Raw genomic sequence first — 15,941 nt, forward strand, 5'->3', positions numbered from 1 at the left:
GGGGTGAGTGAGGAGGAACGGGGGGACCTCCCTGCCCGGCAGGAGGTGGGGAGGGCTGGAGTGTGTGGGAGGGACGGGGGGAGCTCCATGCTTGGCAGGAGGTGGGAGAGACGGGGGGGGGGTCAGTGGGGATAGAGGGGGGTGAGCTCCCTGCCCGGCAGGAGGTGGGAGGGACGGGGTGAGTGGGGAGGGATGGTGGCGGAGCTCTCTGCCCGGCGGTAGGTGGGAGAGACAGGGTCAGTGGGGACAGACGGGAGGGGGGGGCCTCTCTGCCCGGCAGGAGGTGGGAGGGACGGGACGGTGGGCCCTCTGTCACTGCTCCCCTTGACACTGTGCCCGTCACAAACATGGCGCCGGTAAACACACCGGGAAATCATCGCCAGTCACAAAGATGGCGGGCGAAGCAATGGGCGGGTCTCCGGCACGTTAATTACGCGATGACGTCATGGCCGAGCCTTGGCGCCAGATTTTGGGCGCGCGGGAAAACAAGCGGAGCGGAGTTTGTCCGTCCGTGGAAGAGGTGAGGGACGGGGGAGTGAGGTGAGGGACGGGGGAGTGAGGGGTGACGGACGAGGGGGGTGAGGTGAGGGACGGGGGGGGAGGGGGGTGAGGTGAGGTGAGGGACGGGGGGGGAGGGGGGTGAGGTGAGGGACGGGGGGGGGAGGGGGGTGGGGTGAGGTGAGGGACGGGGGGGAGGGGGGTGGGGTGAGGTGAGGGACGGGGGGGGGAGGGGGGTGGGGTGAGGTGAGGGACGGGGGGGGGGGAGGGGGGGTGAGGTGTGGTGAGGGACGGGGGGGAGGGGGGTGAGGTGAGGGACGGGGGGGGGAGGGGGGGTGGGGTGAGGTGAGGGACGGGGGGGAGGGGGGTGGGGTGGGGTGAGGTGAGGGACGGGGGTGGGGTGGGGAGGTGAGGGACGGGGGGGAGGGGGGTGGGGTGAGGTGAGGGACGGGGGGGAGGGGGGTGAGGTGAGGGACGGGGGGGGGGGGGTGGGGTGAGGTGAGGGACGGGGGGGGAGGGGGGTGAGGTGAGGGACGGGGGGGGGGAGGGGGGTGAGGTGAGGGACGGGGGGGAGGGGGGTGAGGGACGGGGGGGGAGGGAGGTGAGGGGACGGGGGGGGGAGGGGGGTGAGGTGAGGGACGGGGGGAGGGAGGTGAGGGACGGGGGGGGAGGGGGGGGTGGGGTGAGGGACGGGGGGGAGGGGGGTGAGGGACGGGGGGGGAGGGGGGTGGGTGAGGGAACGGGGGGGAGGGGGGTGAGGTGAGGGACGGGGGGGAGGGGGGTGAGGGAGGGGGAGGGGGGTGAGGGACGGGGGAAGGGGGTGAGGAGAGTTGAGGGACAGGGTAGGGACGGGGGGAGTGAGGTGAGGGACGGGGGGAGGGGGAGTGTGAGGGACGGGGGGAGGGGGGTGAGGAGAGGTGATTGACGGGAGGGGGGTGAGGAGAGGTGAGGGACGGGAGTGAGGTGAGGGACGGCGGGAGGGGGGTGAGGAGAGATGAGGGACGAGGGAGTGGGGTGAGGAGAGGTGAGGGACGGGGAGTGAGGTGAGGGATGGGGAAGGGGGTGTGAGGGACGGGAGGGGGGTGAGGAGAGGTGAGGGATGGGGTAGTGAGGTGAGGGATGGGCTAGTAAGCTGAGGGACGGGAGTGAGGTGAGGGACGGGGGAGAGGATGAGGGACGGGGTAAGATCGGGGGGAGGGGGTGAGGGACGGGGAGTGAGGTGAGGGTCCGGGAGAGGGTTGAGGGACGGGGGAGTGGGGTGAGGAGAGGTGAGGGACGGGGAGTGGGGTTGAGGGACGGGGGAGGGGGGTGAGGAGAGGTGAGGGACGGGGGAGTGGGGTGAGGGACGGCGGGAGGGGGGTGAGGAGAGATGAGGGACGAGGGAGTGGGGTGAGGGATGGGGGAGAGACGGGGAGTGAGGTGAGGGACAGGGGAGGGGGGTAAGGAGAGGTGAGGGACAGGGGAGGGGGGTGAGGAGAGGTGAGGGATGGGGGAGAGACGGGGAGTGAGGTGAGGGACAGGGGAGGGGGGTAAGGAGAGGTGAGGGACAGGGGAGGGGGGTGAGGAGAGGTGAGGGATGGGGGAGTGAGGTGAGGGATGGGGGAGAGGATGAGGGACGGGGTAAGATCGGGGGGAGGGGGTGAGGGACGGGGAGTGAGGTGAGGGTCCGGGAGAGGGTTGAGGGACGGGGAGGGGGGTGAGGAGAGGTGAGGGACGGGGGAGTGGGGTGAGGGACAGGGGAGGGGTTGAGCAGAGGTGAGGGACGGGGAGTGAGGTGAGGGACAGGGTAGGGACGGGGGCAGGGGGTGAGGGACGGGGTTAGGGTTGGGGGAGGTGAGGGACGGGGGGAGTGAGGTGGGGGACGGGAGGGAGAGGTGTGGGGAGGAGGGAGTGAGGGACGGGGAGAGGGAGGTGAGGGCAGAGGGAGGGGGACGGACGGGGAGTGAGGGCGCTGGGAGGGAGAGGTGAGGGCGGTAGGAGGGTGGGAGGGGGAGGCAGGGACGGGGGGTGGGAGGGGGAAGGAGAGTGAGTGAGGGTGGGAGGGATGGGGAGTGAGCGGAGGGGGAGTGGGAGGGCAAGGGCGGAGGAGGAGTGAGGGAGGGTGGGAGTGAGGGGGGAGGGTGTGTCAGGGAGTGGGGGAGTGAGGGTGGAAGGGGAGTGAGAGGGGGAGGAGTAGTGAGGGATAGCAGTGGGAGTGAGGGTGGAGTGAGGGACGGAGAGGGTGGAGGGGGATGGGGAGGTTGGAGAGGGAGTGAGGGATGGTAGAGGGAGGGGGAGTGAGAGAGGAGGGGGAGAGAGGGGAGGGATGGGGAGAGGGCGGAGTGGGAGACGGGGAGAGGGCGGAGGGGGAGTGAGGGACGGGTAGGGATGGCGGGGGATTGAGGGGAGGGAGTGGGGAGGGTGGAGGGGGAGTGAGGGGAGGGACGGGAGGGTGGAGTGAATTGAGGGCAAGGGGTGAGTGAGGGATGAAGCGGGGAGGGGATGGGGGAATGAGGGTGGAGGGGGAATGGGGTGGAGGGCGAGTGAGGGATGGGGAGAGGGTGGAGGGGGAGTGAGGGATGGCAGAGGGACGGGAAGGTGGAGGGGAGTGAGGGACGTGAGTGGGAGGTGAGAGTTGGGGGGGAGTGAGGGATGGGAGTGGGAGAGGTGAGGGATGGCAGGGGAGAAGTGGTGGAGGGGGAGTGTGGGGTGGGGAGGCGGAGGATGTGAGGGGGGAGGAGATGGGGGAACGGGAGGGAGTATTGAGGGGTGGAGGGATGGAGGGAGAGGTGAGGGTGAAGTGGCGGAGTGAAGGTGTTGAAGGGACGGAAAGGGGAGTGAAGGGGATGGGGTGAGGGAGGTAACGGGAGGGTTGAGGGGGATGGAGGGGGAAAGTGTGATGAGTTGAAGAGGAGAGACGGTGAGGAGAAATGGGGGTCGAGGAGGGGGAGGAGAGGGACAGACGGTCGGACGGACAAGCTCGGGGGGGAGAATGGAGGGAGTGGTGGTGGGAAGGTGAGGGATGGATGAGGGGAGGGCAGGGAGCGATGGTAGGACATGGGGAGGAGGGTTTGGAGGTGAGATTGTGGAGGAACGTGCGCAGGGTGAGGGGGCAGGTTGGGGGAGGGGAGAATGGTGTGGGAGAGGTTCTGGGGGAGTGGGGACGAGTGGACAGGGAGGGTGGGAGGGACTAGGTGGGTGTGTGTGCAGCAGGTGGGGGGGAGAGGGTGGGTATAGTGGGGGGAGAGGGGGTGGGTGCAGTGGTGGGTTGGAAGAGGGATGAAGGTGGGAGGGAGGTGAATGGGGAGCAGTGTGGTAGTGCAAGGGAGGGATAGGATGGGAGATATTGGGTAGTGGGGGTTGTGTGAAGTGGGTATGAGGAAATGAGGGTAACGGCCCAGTAATTGGGATAGTCAGGTGGAGGGAGGTTGGTAATGGGAGAGAGATCGAGGAGATGGAGAAAGATGGACTGTGGGAAGGAAGGGGTGATGGGGAGGGTCTGACTGCAGATGGAGGGAGTAACCTGGTGAGAAGTGGAGGCAGGAACAGAGAACATAGGGAGATGGTGCTCAGTGAACTGGGAAGAGACAGTGATCTGTGTGGAGAGGGGGTCTGGAGCAACAGATCCGCAGAACGCCTGTCCCTTCTGATTCCTCTCTGTTTGGTTCACAGGTCACAGTCATGCCAACACTGAGATCAAAAAAGGTTTCTCAGAGCTCTGAGAGCCTGCCGTCCTTGTCTCCGGGTGTTGGTGGGAGACGAGCAGGATCGCAGTATTCCAGCCCCACCTATTTCCGCGGAGAACAAGTGGCCGAGCTGTTGGCTGGACGGGACACTGATTCAGAGTAAGTTGTCATTGCTGGAGGGCAAGCTACCATCCTGTCCGTGTACGTTGTCTTACGATTCCTAAGGTCATACGGCACAGAAACAGACCCTTTGGCCCATGTACATATATTCCCTTAAATATTGAGATGGACTCTCGACCTCACAATATATCTTGTTGTGACCTTGCACCTTATTGTCTACCTGCAATGCACTTCCCTGTAGCTGTGACACTTCACTCTGTACTCTTTTTTAACCTGTACTACCTCAATGCACTCTGTACTAACTCAATGTATCTTCCCTGTGTAATGAATTGATGTGTACGAATGGTATGCAAGACAAGTTTTTCTCTTACCTCAGTACAAGTGACAATAATGTACCAATACCATACTGTCTGTCAAGTATCCCATTTATCAGCATTTGGTCCATAGCTTTATATGGTTGTGCTCTTCTGGACGTTTCTTAAATGCCTTCATCCAAATTCCAAGCACCCTCTGGATTAAAAAAAAGAATCTTCTTTATATCCTCTCCAAACTTCTTGTTCATCAAAATTCTGTTCTTTGGTTATATCAACTTCTGCTGTGAGGAAAAGTTTTCTACTGTCTACCCTATCTATATTCCTTACAATTTTGTACACCTCTCTACTCCCAAGAAAACAAACCTAACTTATGCAGTCTCTCTTCGTAACTGAGACACCCCATCCCAAGCAGCATTCTGATGAATCTCCTCTGTACGCTCTCCAGAGCAATCACATCCTTTCAATACCATGACAACCAAAACTGCACACAGTGCTTCAGATGTGGCTTTGCCAATGCTTTGTAAAGTTCTGCCATAACTACCCTGGCTATGCTTCCTTTATCATCCTATCTACTTTCAGGGACCTTTGGAGTTGTCTACCAATGTCCTTCTGTTCCTCAATACTCCCAAGGACGTTGCCATTCATGGTGAATCCTAGCTTCATTTGTATGCCAAAATGCATCATGTTGGACTCAAAAAGATTAAATTCTGTCTGCTGTTGCTCTGCCAACTTACCAGCTAATCAATACCTTTCTGTAGCCTGAGACTATCCTCTTCACTGTCCATAATATCCACAATGCAGTTGGGTACAGGTATAGGTCAAACCTGGGAGTTTGAAGAGAGTGGGGGCAGAGAAGGAAGAGGTGCAGAAGACCAGTTAACAATAAGATATACACCACCACCCCCCACCACTCCTCCATCAATGTCTGGAGCTGTTTCTGGATCTAACACAAACTTTTTTTTCTCCTAGTGATACATCAAGTGAATCAGAGTCAGACACAGGGAGTGACTTTGAGGAGACATTGAAGAAGGGGAAGAAGCAATTGCCTTCTGTTACACCGAGGGCACTGGTAAGTGACCTGGAGTTGTTCCTTGTTTAATTTGTAGGTTTCAGCAATCCCAAACTTGTTCCCATCACAGGGATCACTGCAGAGCAGTGGAGTGGGAGGAAATGTTTCTCAGGGGTTGGGGTACTCTGTAAGTTAAATGTGTAAAATGCACTCTCCATTGCCCTAAGTGCACATGGAGTAATTTTCTCTCTTACATTGTATTTTGATCTCCCACACCGTGGTGGGTATTTATTTCATTTTCTATATTGCGGTCAAAATAGACAGCTCTGGAAACTTCAGGAAAGCAAGAATAACACCTTGCTGCTCTTCATTAGTTAGCTCAAATGAGCTAACTTAAAACCTTTCTCTCTGGCCCTCTGCTTCTCTTTGGCATGCTTTTTGTGTTACTTCCCTGTTCCCTTTTCTCACCATTCACACCAACTCCATACCCAGGTTCCCCTCTAACTATGATCTGGTCATGTATCTCTTCTGTTTATTTTCAGAATTGCCTCATTCCTTCTGCTTGTCCATTAGACCAAGTTCTGCCCTTTCAACCATATAAAGTTCAGTCCTTCCATCTTCTAAAATTGTAGATGTTCTGCACCCAGAGAAGATGCTAATAGAAGTGATCAAAGTCTTGGTCAGGTGTGGGTTTAAAGAGGCAGAATGGGTTAGGGACAGAGCTCAAAATTAGGATCTAATTTGTTGGAGGTACAGTATGTGTTGTTGATGGATCACTGTCAGATGGTTGCATAGAGGTCAGAGTCGTGCAAAAGCCCAAACCTTAGAGGTTATAGGCCAGGATGGCTATGGAGATGCAAAAATATGTTGATGGTGGGGTTAGTAAAGGAAAGTGATTTGAATACATGGGAAAAGATTTTAAAGTGGACCATTTTGGTGAAATGGGAGCCAGTGTACTCATTCTTGCCTATAAATAATGCAACTGGATTGAATACCTGGCAGATTTGGTTGCCACGGTAGAGGGGCAGGTTTGAAGCTATTGGAAGTAAAGCAGGAGGTAATGAATGAATTATGAACAACAATTACTGGATGCTTCTTATGAAAAATAGAGGCAAAATGATTGCTGGTTTGGGGCTTTCAACAAGGTGGGTAACGTTAATGATGGTGGGCTGTTTCAGTTTGTGCGAGTAGTATAACAAGAAATCATGTCCATGGAGAGGCAATTAATTGACAGTGGGAACAGTAAGTTCTTTGCTGAGCTGTTAGATGAAGAAGTGGTCGATATGAGGTACAGGTTTCCAAGGAAAATATTGATTCAAAGATGGCTGACTATGATCACATTGTGAAATCAATGCAGAGGTAAATAAATACAATTTTTTGAATGGGTTAATTACATGTTTCCGAAGGTTTTTTCAAAAATGTGGCACAACCTTTTTTTAACCAGGTGAGCTGCCTGCGATGATTTGCGCTAAGACCACCCACTTTCCTGAAGCAGCTCAAATCCTGTTTTTAAATCTGAGGTTTATCTCATGGTCAATTTTTTAAAATCTTCTGATCAATCACAATCATTATTTTTAACACTTCAACCTAATTTAAATGTTATTTACAATACATTTCTGGATAGTTGTAGGAGTCTTGGAGAGGTACAGCAGGCCTTTCTGTCCACCCTCTCTGCCAAACCATTAAGCACCCATTTTTACACCAATCTTTTCCAACCCATTTTATTCTTCCCAGATTCTACCACTCTTCTGCAGACTAGTGGCAACTTACAGTGGCCGATTAACCTACCATTTTTGGAATGTGGGAGGGAACCCACATTGTCATGGAGAATGTGTAAATGCCTTTGGTAGGGCACCAAGAAATGTTGGTGAACAGAGGGACCTAGGGGTCCAAGTCTACGGTAGCCTGCAAGTGGCAACACAGGTGGATAGTGATAAAGAAGGCATGTGGCGTGCTTGATGGGACATAGAAGAGTAGGGATGTTATGTGCAACTTTACAAAATCCTTGTTAGGCTATGCTAGGGACATTGTCTAGTCCCGGTCACCACACTATAGAAATGATGTGATTCCACTGGAGAGAGTGCAGAGTAGATTCACCGGGATGTCGCCTGCATTGGAGGACTTTGTTATGAGAAGAGATTGGATAGGCTGGATATCCTTTGCCCCAGGGAAAACAAGGAGGATTCAACTGATAGAAGTAAACGAGATTATTAGAGGCATAGCTAGCGTAGATAGTCAATCTGTTTTTCTATGATATCGTCATCAAAAGCAATAGATCATGGGTTTAGGGTTCTGAGGGGTAAGTTATTTTGCATGGAGAGTGGTTGATATTTGAAACATGCTGACAGTATATGGTGGAATCAAATACAATAATTACATTTAAGAGGCATTTAGATAAACAGATAAACAATAGGTAAGAGATGCAGAATTAAATAGGCAAGACGTGGTCCTTGTGCAGGTAAACGGGATGAATGTAGATGGGCGAAAAGGTTGGCATGGGCATGGTGGGCTGAAGGGCCTGTTTCTGTGCTGTACAACTCTGACTCCACACAGATAGCAGTGGAAGTCAGGATTGAGCCCAGGCATTGGAGCTGAGGCAGCAGCTTTTGGAGTTGTACTTTCCTCAAGTTTATCTGTTTTAAATTTTAAAAAAATGATTGCTAGGGTAGTCATCCACTATGATCCTTGTATTATGCAACAAGGATGCTGGCAGGCCATTTGTCCTGGGTCTTTCTCTGTCTAGCAATTTCTGTGATGGAGGAGCAGAACGTGGTATGGCTTGGGATGCTTATGGCATCCGTCTGGGTGAGCTCCAGTTTAAAGGATGTAAGGTTTTAGGCTAGCAGGGAGAGAATTGGAACAGTTTAGATAAAATATGCAGGACAGCTTCAGATAGAGAATGGCAATGTTAGGCAGCCAGAATAGTATTTCAAAGTGCAGGAGTCATGTCATCCATACTAGTTTGTAGCCTTGTAGGTTATGGCCCAACATGGCCCCTGCAACACCTACCACGTGAACCTTGATGGTGAAATCTATGTGTTGACTTTGTCTATTTGACCCCCCTTGTTATCTTCTCAAAGAATTCAAACGTGACCTTTTGATAAAATCTTGTTGATGCACTTTGACAATGATGATTTATACTTTCCCACTTTTAGCCACTTTTTAACTTTTAAGCCATTTAATATATCCTGAAGTGTTTGAGATTTGTTGATTTTTTTTGTGTAACAATCATAATTGATGTCCTATCACCTGTCCAATTTCACATCCGATTCACTCTGCACTTTCTATACTGTAGGCCTCTTTGGTGTACAGCTCTGGTGTTTGACATAAGCTTTCTATTTTTTATATTGTTAGCATGATCCTTGGTATCCTGTGGAGTGGTGGGGAGGGGTAGATTCTGGGTCCTGACCGAAAACGTTGACCGTCTGTTTTCTGCACGGATGCTGCCTGGCCTGCTGAGTTCCTCCAGCATCTTGCTTTTTCATCTGGATTCTAAATTTGCATGTTCCACTCTTTCTCTTATTGAGAGCTATTTGCTTTGAAATGTCCCCTTTCTTCTCTTTCAATGCCTCCCACTACACAGTCACTTATTTGCCTTTGTACTAGAAACTTCCACTTTACGTTTTACTCAAACATACTTGACCTAGTGAAATTGACCTGTTCCCAATTGAGAATTTTTACTCCTGAGGAACACTTGTCCTTTTCCCTAATGATGAACCTGACTGAAATATGAATGTTATCAAAATGCAATTACTGCCCAGATTCATTCCCTAAATTTAGATCCACAACTCTTTTCCCTTATTGAGTTTACTAATTAAAATTAACAATAATTTTGGGTTTTTTCACTTTTGTAGCATTTCTGCCCCAGTTAACTTGGTGTTTGAATTCCCTTGTTATTACTGCCCCTTGTTTTTGCACTTCTCAGATCTGCCTACAGATTTGTTTTTTTTTCATTGCGCCTGGCTGCACTTGTTCTTTGCCCAAAATTTCAACCTTAGTTTCTTTCTGTCTCGCCTGATAATCCCATAATGAGGAATGTTGTACTGGAATTCCTGATGTAGCTAAGTATTAGAAAAAATATTCTGATTGTTGAGATTCTGTTTGTCACACTGATGTTCTTGCAGTCGCCCAAGAGGCCAAGGCAGGCACTGCCTGAGAAGAAATTGGTTGTGAAGAAGGTAAATTCTGCCAGACAACAGAAAGTTATCCCTGTGCTTCAGTCAGAAAAACTGCCAAAGAGTGCCCCACAGGTGAGTGTTTGACAGGCAGCAGTTGATGCCCTTTGATGAAAAATTTACCTTGCAAAAAAAAAATCTGACAGTGAATAGGCATTTTGGATACATGATTGCTGCTGTAGGAAATGTGGCTGCAATTTTCATGTGATTTTTCAAGAGCAATTTGATAACCAGATAATCTAGAAAGAGAGCATAAAACAAACTGCTGAAAGAACTCAGCATGTCAAGTAGTATCTGTGGAGGCAAAGGTATAGTCAATGTTTCAGGTAGAGCTGCTGCCTCACAGCTCCAGTGACAGTTTAATCCTGACTCTTGGTGCAATCTATGTGGAGTTTGTACATCCTCCTGATGACCATGTGGGTTTCCTCTGGGTGTTGCGGTTTCCTCTCATGTTCCAAAGGTGTGCTGGTTTATTGGTGGGTTAATTGGTCACTGTAAATTGCCCTTACTATGAGTAGTAGAATTAGTGGGGTGGACAGTTGATGGGAATGTGGGGAAATTAAAATGGGATTGGTCTCGGGTGAGTGTAAGTGGGTACTGGATGATCAGTGGAACGTGGGAGGAAACAGGAACACCCAGAGGAAACCCATGTGGTCGTCATGCTCTATATGAGTCTACTCCAGAGGCAACCATAAGCTTCCTATTGCCTGCCACTTCAATTCTCCATCCCACTCTGACCAATCGGTTTGGGGCCTCCTGTACAAAGCAAGCATAAGGAACAGCACCGGTAAACTGTTCCCCATCTGTCCCTTTTCTCTCTGCTTCTGATCCACCCGGCCTCTATCACTCTCTTTCCCCTCCCTCACTTTCATCTGCCCGTCACCCACTCACTCCTACTGGTTCCCCTCCCCACCCTCCCTTTTTTTTCCATTACCTTTCTCTCCTGTCGGATTCATCATCTTCAGCCCTTTGTTACTTCCACTTATCACCTCCCAGTTTCTGACATCATTCCCACTTTTCCCCCATCTGCCTATCACCACCCCTGCACCTGGATCCATCTAAAACCTGCCAGCTCTTGCTCCACCCTTTCCCTCCACCTTTTTAATACGTTGCCCCCTCTCTTTCAGCCCAGATGAAGGGTCTCGACCCGAAACGTCGACTGTCCATTTCCCTCCATAGATGCTGCCTGACCCAGCGAGTTCCTCTAGCACTTTTTGTTGCTTGAGGAACAGCACCTCATTTTCTGTTGGGCCTGTTGTAGGGTGGAGTTACTACCCACACACACACTTCAATCACCTGGACCCTCCCTATCTGGTTCCATTAGCCCTTCTCTCCCTTAGTGGTTCCCATTATCACCTTCCTTACTTATCAGGTTCCAGAACTGGTGGGCTTTGTGTACCCTGCAGCAGCTGTCTCCACCTTCACCCACCCTCCCTCCACCTGGCTCCATCTGCTTTTGTTTCCTTGTCTGCTTCCACCTATCACCCACCTGCCCAACTCTACCCTTCCCCCACTTAGATCCACCTGCTCATTATCCTTCACCCGTCCTCAGTCCACCTATTGCCACTGTCTCACCCTTCCCGCTCTCCTTTTTATACTGGCTATTTTCCCCCTGTAATCTCAGTCCTGATGCAGGGCCTTGAACCGAAACGTGGAAATTTCCTCTCTTTCCTCCCCCTCTCACCACCCCCCCCCCCCCCCCCCCCCCCCCCCCCCCCCCCCCCCCCCCCCCCCCCAAACCCCCAAAGAGATGCTGCTCAACCCACTGAGTTCACCTAGCAGTTTGTTTTTTTTGCACCTTAGGTTCTTGTGTGTGTTGAACAAAGCCACTCCTTATCCTTCTAAACTCCAAGGAATACAGGCTCAAACTAGTCTCTCTTGGTAGGACAACTCATCCCAGAAATTAGCCGAGTGAAGTACTTTTGTACTGCCTCCAATGTTATTATCTTTGTTCAAGATAAGCAGGACCAAACTGTATGCAGTGTTGCAGGTGAGGACTTATCAACACCCTGTACAATTGCAATGAAACCTCCCCATTTTTAAACTCCAGCCTCTCTGCAATGAAAGCCAAAATGCTGTTTGCCATGTTGGACCTGCCTGTTAGCACTTTGTGATTCCCGCACTAGAACAGCTAAGCCCCTCTGTATTCACACGTGGTCTCTCTCCAATTGGATAATCTGCCTTTTGATTTCTCTTACCATTTTATAACCTCGCACTTCCTCATGTTAAACTCCATTTGCCAGTCTTTTGCCCACTTAATCTATATATATCTGGCGCAGAATCACAGTATCCTTTTCACAACATGCCCTTCTGTTTATTTTCGTATCATTGGCAAATTTGGAAGATTTGCATACTGTTCATTCTTCCAGGTCATTAGTGTAAATAGTTGACAGTTGTGGGCCAAGAACTGATTCCTGACTCTTGACAGCACTGTGGGAGTGACTCCAGATACCTATATTCAGTCTGAAAAGGACTCAGTTATTTCAACTGTGTTTTCTACAAGTCGGCCAGTTTTCAATCCATTCTAACACACTTTCTCCGATACCATGGGCTTTTAATTTATGCACTAGCCTCTTATGTGGCATCTTGTGAAGTGCCTTTTGGACATCTAAGTACACTGCATCTACATGTTCCCCTCTTTCAACCCTGCCTGTTACATCCTCAAAGACTGAGGAAATTTAAGCACGATTTACCTGTCATAAACCCATGTTGATTATGTTTAATTATATTCAGCTTTCCTAAATGATCTATTTCCTCTGATTACTCACTATAATTATTTTGGAACAGAGTTGGAGCAAAAGGACTGACTTTGCTGTGCAAAGAGCTGGCACAGACTCGATTGGCTGAATTATGTGGACTTAGCTACAATAGATGAACAGTAATATATATCTCTTTGTCGAAATCCTGACCTAACAAAACTGTGGGAGAATGTGCTTCAAGGCAATGGTGTATCAGGGCCTTTTTTGAGTGCAATTTTAGATGGGCAAATAAATGTTGGTCTGCTGGTGATTGTCACTTGTCTATGATAAATAACACAACACATAATCATAGCCTCTGTTCTGTTAAATCTGTGTAATTCTGTGCAGTCTCATCTTCCTGTTCTGTTGTCAGCTCTCCAGGAGACCAAGGCGAGGACTGGCAGAGTCCAAACAGTCATTGGGGAAAGAAAATGAAGTGCTATTGGTTGACAATGATCAAGACACCAGTAAGATGTCTGGGAGTATCAGACTGCCAAAAGTGAACACACAGGTGAGTATTGGAACCAACTGATCATTGTACTTAAATCATTCTGGTCAATGAGTCCCAAGTGGCTATTAGATACACTGCTGTAGGGATGTGGCCGTTACTAATCCACAGTGCTGATGTTCCTCACTGTCACTTCTAAACCAGGTTGACTACTGACACTATTGTTGTTCTCAGTTCTGGGCCATTAGTGCTTATCTAATTTCTCGCATTCACTCCTTAACAATCCAGGGGTAAGTAGAATAACGTTACAAAGCAGAAAACAATGTGGGGCTTGGGTCCTCAGACTGGCAGATGGTGGTAGCTGGTGTTCCACAAGGATTATTTCTGGTTTGGGAGGGGTGGATAAAATTGTCAAGATGTTCACCAAAGTAGTAAACATTAATAAACTTGCAAAATAGGACATAGAATAGTACAGTGCAGAAACATGATGTTGTGCTGAACTAATTAAATGAGTAATTAAACATCTAACTAAACTTAATTCCTTCTGCCTACACAATATCCAGATCCCTCCATTCTCTGCACATTTGTGTGCCTATCTAAGAGTCTCTTGAACACGATCATATTTGCCTCCACTATCACCTCTGTCAGCCCATTCCAGGCACCCACCACTCTGTATTTTTAAAAAAAAAAGCTTGCCTTGTTCATCTCCTTTGAACTTGCCCCGTCACCTTAAATGCATATCCTCTAGACATTTTGACCTGAGAAAAGATACCAGGTGTCTTACTCTATCTATGCCTCTCATAATCTTGTAAACTTCTGTCAAGTTTCCCTTCAGCCTCTGCTCCTCCGGAGTAAACAACCCAAGTTAGTGCAACCTGTCCTTGTAGCACATGCCCTCTAATCCAGCCAGCATCCTGGTGAACCTCTTCTGCACTTTCTCCAAAGCCTCCACATCCTTCCTATAAAAGGGAGTCTGGAATTAAATGCAATGCTGCAGATGTGGCCTAACCAGAGTTTTATAAAGCTGCAACATAACTTCTTGACTCTTGAACTCAGTGTCTTGACTAATAAAGGCAAGCATGCCATATGCCTCCTTTACCACCCTATCAACCTGTGCAGCCACTTTCAGGGAGTTATGGACTTGGACCCTAAGATCCCTCTGTCCGTCAATACTTAAGGTTCTTGCCATTAGCTGTCTAATGTCCTTTTACATTTGATTTACCAAAGTGCAGTACCTCACACTTGGCCGGATTAAACTCCATCATCCATTTCTCTATGCATATCTGCTACTGTTGTATATGCCACTGTATCCTTTGGCAACCTTTTACACTATCTACAACCCCACCAATATTTGTATTGTCTGCAGATTTATTAACCAACCCATTCACACTTTCATCAGTCATTCATGTATATCACGAACAGCAGAGGTCCCAGTATGGATCCCTGTGGAACACCACTAGTCATGAACCTCTTGCCAGAATAATTTCCATCAATCACTGTCTTCTATGGGCAAGCCAATTCTGAATCCAAACGGCCAAGTTACTGTGGGTCCCATGCATCTTAATCTTCTGGATGAGCCTACTATGAGGGACCTTGTCATTCATGTAGACAGCATCCACAGCCCTTCCTTCATCAACCACCTTTATCACCACCTTGTAAAAACTCAATCAAGTTAGTAAGACGTGACTTGCCCTGCACAAAATCATGCTGACTGTCCCTAATTAGGCCATGGTTTCCAAATGCTCATAATTCCTAACCTGAAGAATCCTCTCCAATAGCGTATGTACCACTGACATGAGACTCACCAGTCTATAGTTTCCAGGATCATCCCTATTTCACTTGAACAATGGAACAACATTAGCTATTCGCCAGTCTTCAAGGAGCTTGCCTATGGCTGGAGGGGACACAAAGATCTTGATCAAGGCCACAGTAATCTTATCTCTTGCCTCTCTCAATAACCTGGGGTATATCCCATCAGGCTCTGGGGAATTATCCACCTTAACATTCTTCAAGAGACCCGACACTTCCTTTATCTCAAAGCCCCAGCATATTAGCACACTCCACACTGATCTCACTGATACATGTCCTCCTCCTTGGTAAATAGTGATGCAAAGTACTCATTTAAGACCTCTTCGACATCTTCTGCCTCCAAGCACATGTTATCTCCTTTTATTCTTGAGTGGTCCTACCTTCTCCCGAGTTAGCATCTCACTCATGATGTATGCATAAAATGCCTTGGGATTCTGTTTAATCCTGCTTGCCAAGGACTTTTCATGGCCCCTCCAGGCTTTCTTAATTCCCTTCTTGAGTTCTTTTGTAGCTTCTTTATAATCCTCAAGTGCTCCGTTTAATTTTAGTTTCCTACATACTCTTTCTTTTGTCCTTCCTTACTTACTGGAGCACACCCATCTTGTACTCTTGTGCTGTTGGTCTTTAAACACCTTCCACATGTCAGATGTGGACTTGCCCAAAAACAATTGTTCCCAATTAACTCTTACTAGTTCTTGCCTGATACTCTCGTAATTTGCCCTATCCCAATTTAATACACTCCTGCAAGATCATACTTATTCATAGCTATCTTAAAACTTAAGGAGTTGTAGTCACTGTTCCCCCACTGAGAGTCAGTCATCTGGCCAGGCTGAGTTCACACCTCCAGGTCCAGTATGGCCCCTCCTCTATCTACAAACTGATTTAAGAAACCCTCTTGCATCCACCTAATAAATTCTGTGCCATCTAAACTTCTTGCACTAAGGAGGTCCCAGTCCATATTGGAGAAGTTGAAGTCACCCATGGCAACAACCTTGTTGCTCTGGCACATTTCCCTAACCTGCTTGTATCATTTGTTCCTCAACATCATGGTAGCTATTGGGTGGGTCCTGTAGTATAACCCCATCAGAGTGATTGCACATTTATCTTTGAGTTCTACCCATATGGACTCAGTGGATGAGCTCTTCATTATGTTCCCTCTGAGAGC

General features: G+C 49.6%; 1 protein-coding gene across 3 annotated transcripts in view; it reads left to right on the forward strand.

Annotated features, from left to right (window-relative positions):
- The first annotated feature begins 441 nt into the window (after positions 1–441).
- Positions 442–15,941, forward strand: part of LOC127586485 (cohesin subunit SA-2-like) — an 86,926-nt gene continuing 71,426 nt past the window's right edge. For 2 of the 3 annotated variants that reach the window (XM_052044499.1, XM_052044500.1), the window contains exons 1-5: positions 442–520; positions 4,150–4,322; positions 5,567–5,666; positions 9,731–9,856; positions 12,893–13,030. In XM_052044499.1, the coding sequence (XP_051900459.1) occupies positions 446–520; positions 4,150–4,322; positions 5,567–5,666; positions 9,731–9,856; positions 12,893–13,030 (612 nt within the window). In that variant the 5' untranslated portion in view covers positions 442–445. Of the gene's footprint in view, positions 541–4,149; positions 4,323–5,566; positions 5,667–9,730; positions 9,857–12,892; positions 13,031–15,941 lie in introns of all 3 variants that reach the window. The other variant, XM_052044501.1, reaches the window with a different exon arrangement.

The sequence above is a fragment of the Pristis pectinata genome, chromosome 37, assembly GCF_009764475.1.
Source record: "Pristis pectinata isolate sPriPec2 chromosome 37, sPriPec2.1.pri, whole genome shotgun sequence".
In the NCBI taxonomy this organism is placed as follows: domain Eukaryota; kingdom Metazoa; phylum Chordata; class Chondrichthyes; order Rhinopristiformes; family Pristidae; genus Pristis; species Pristis pectinata.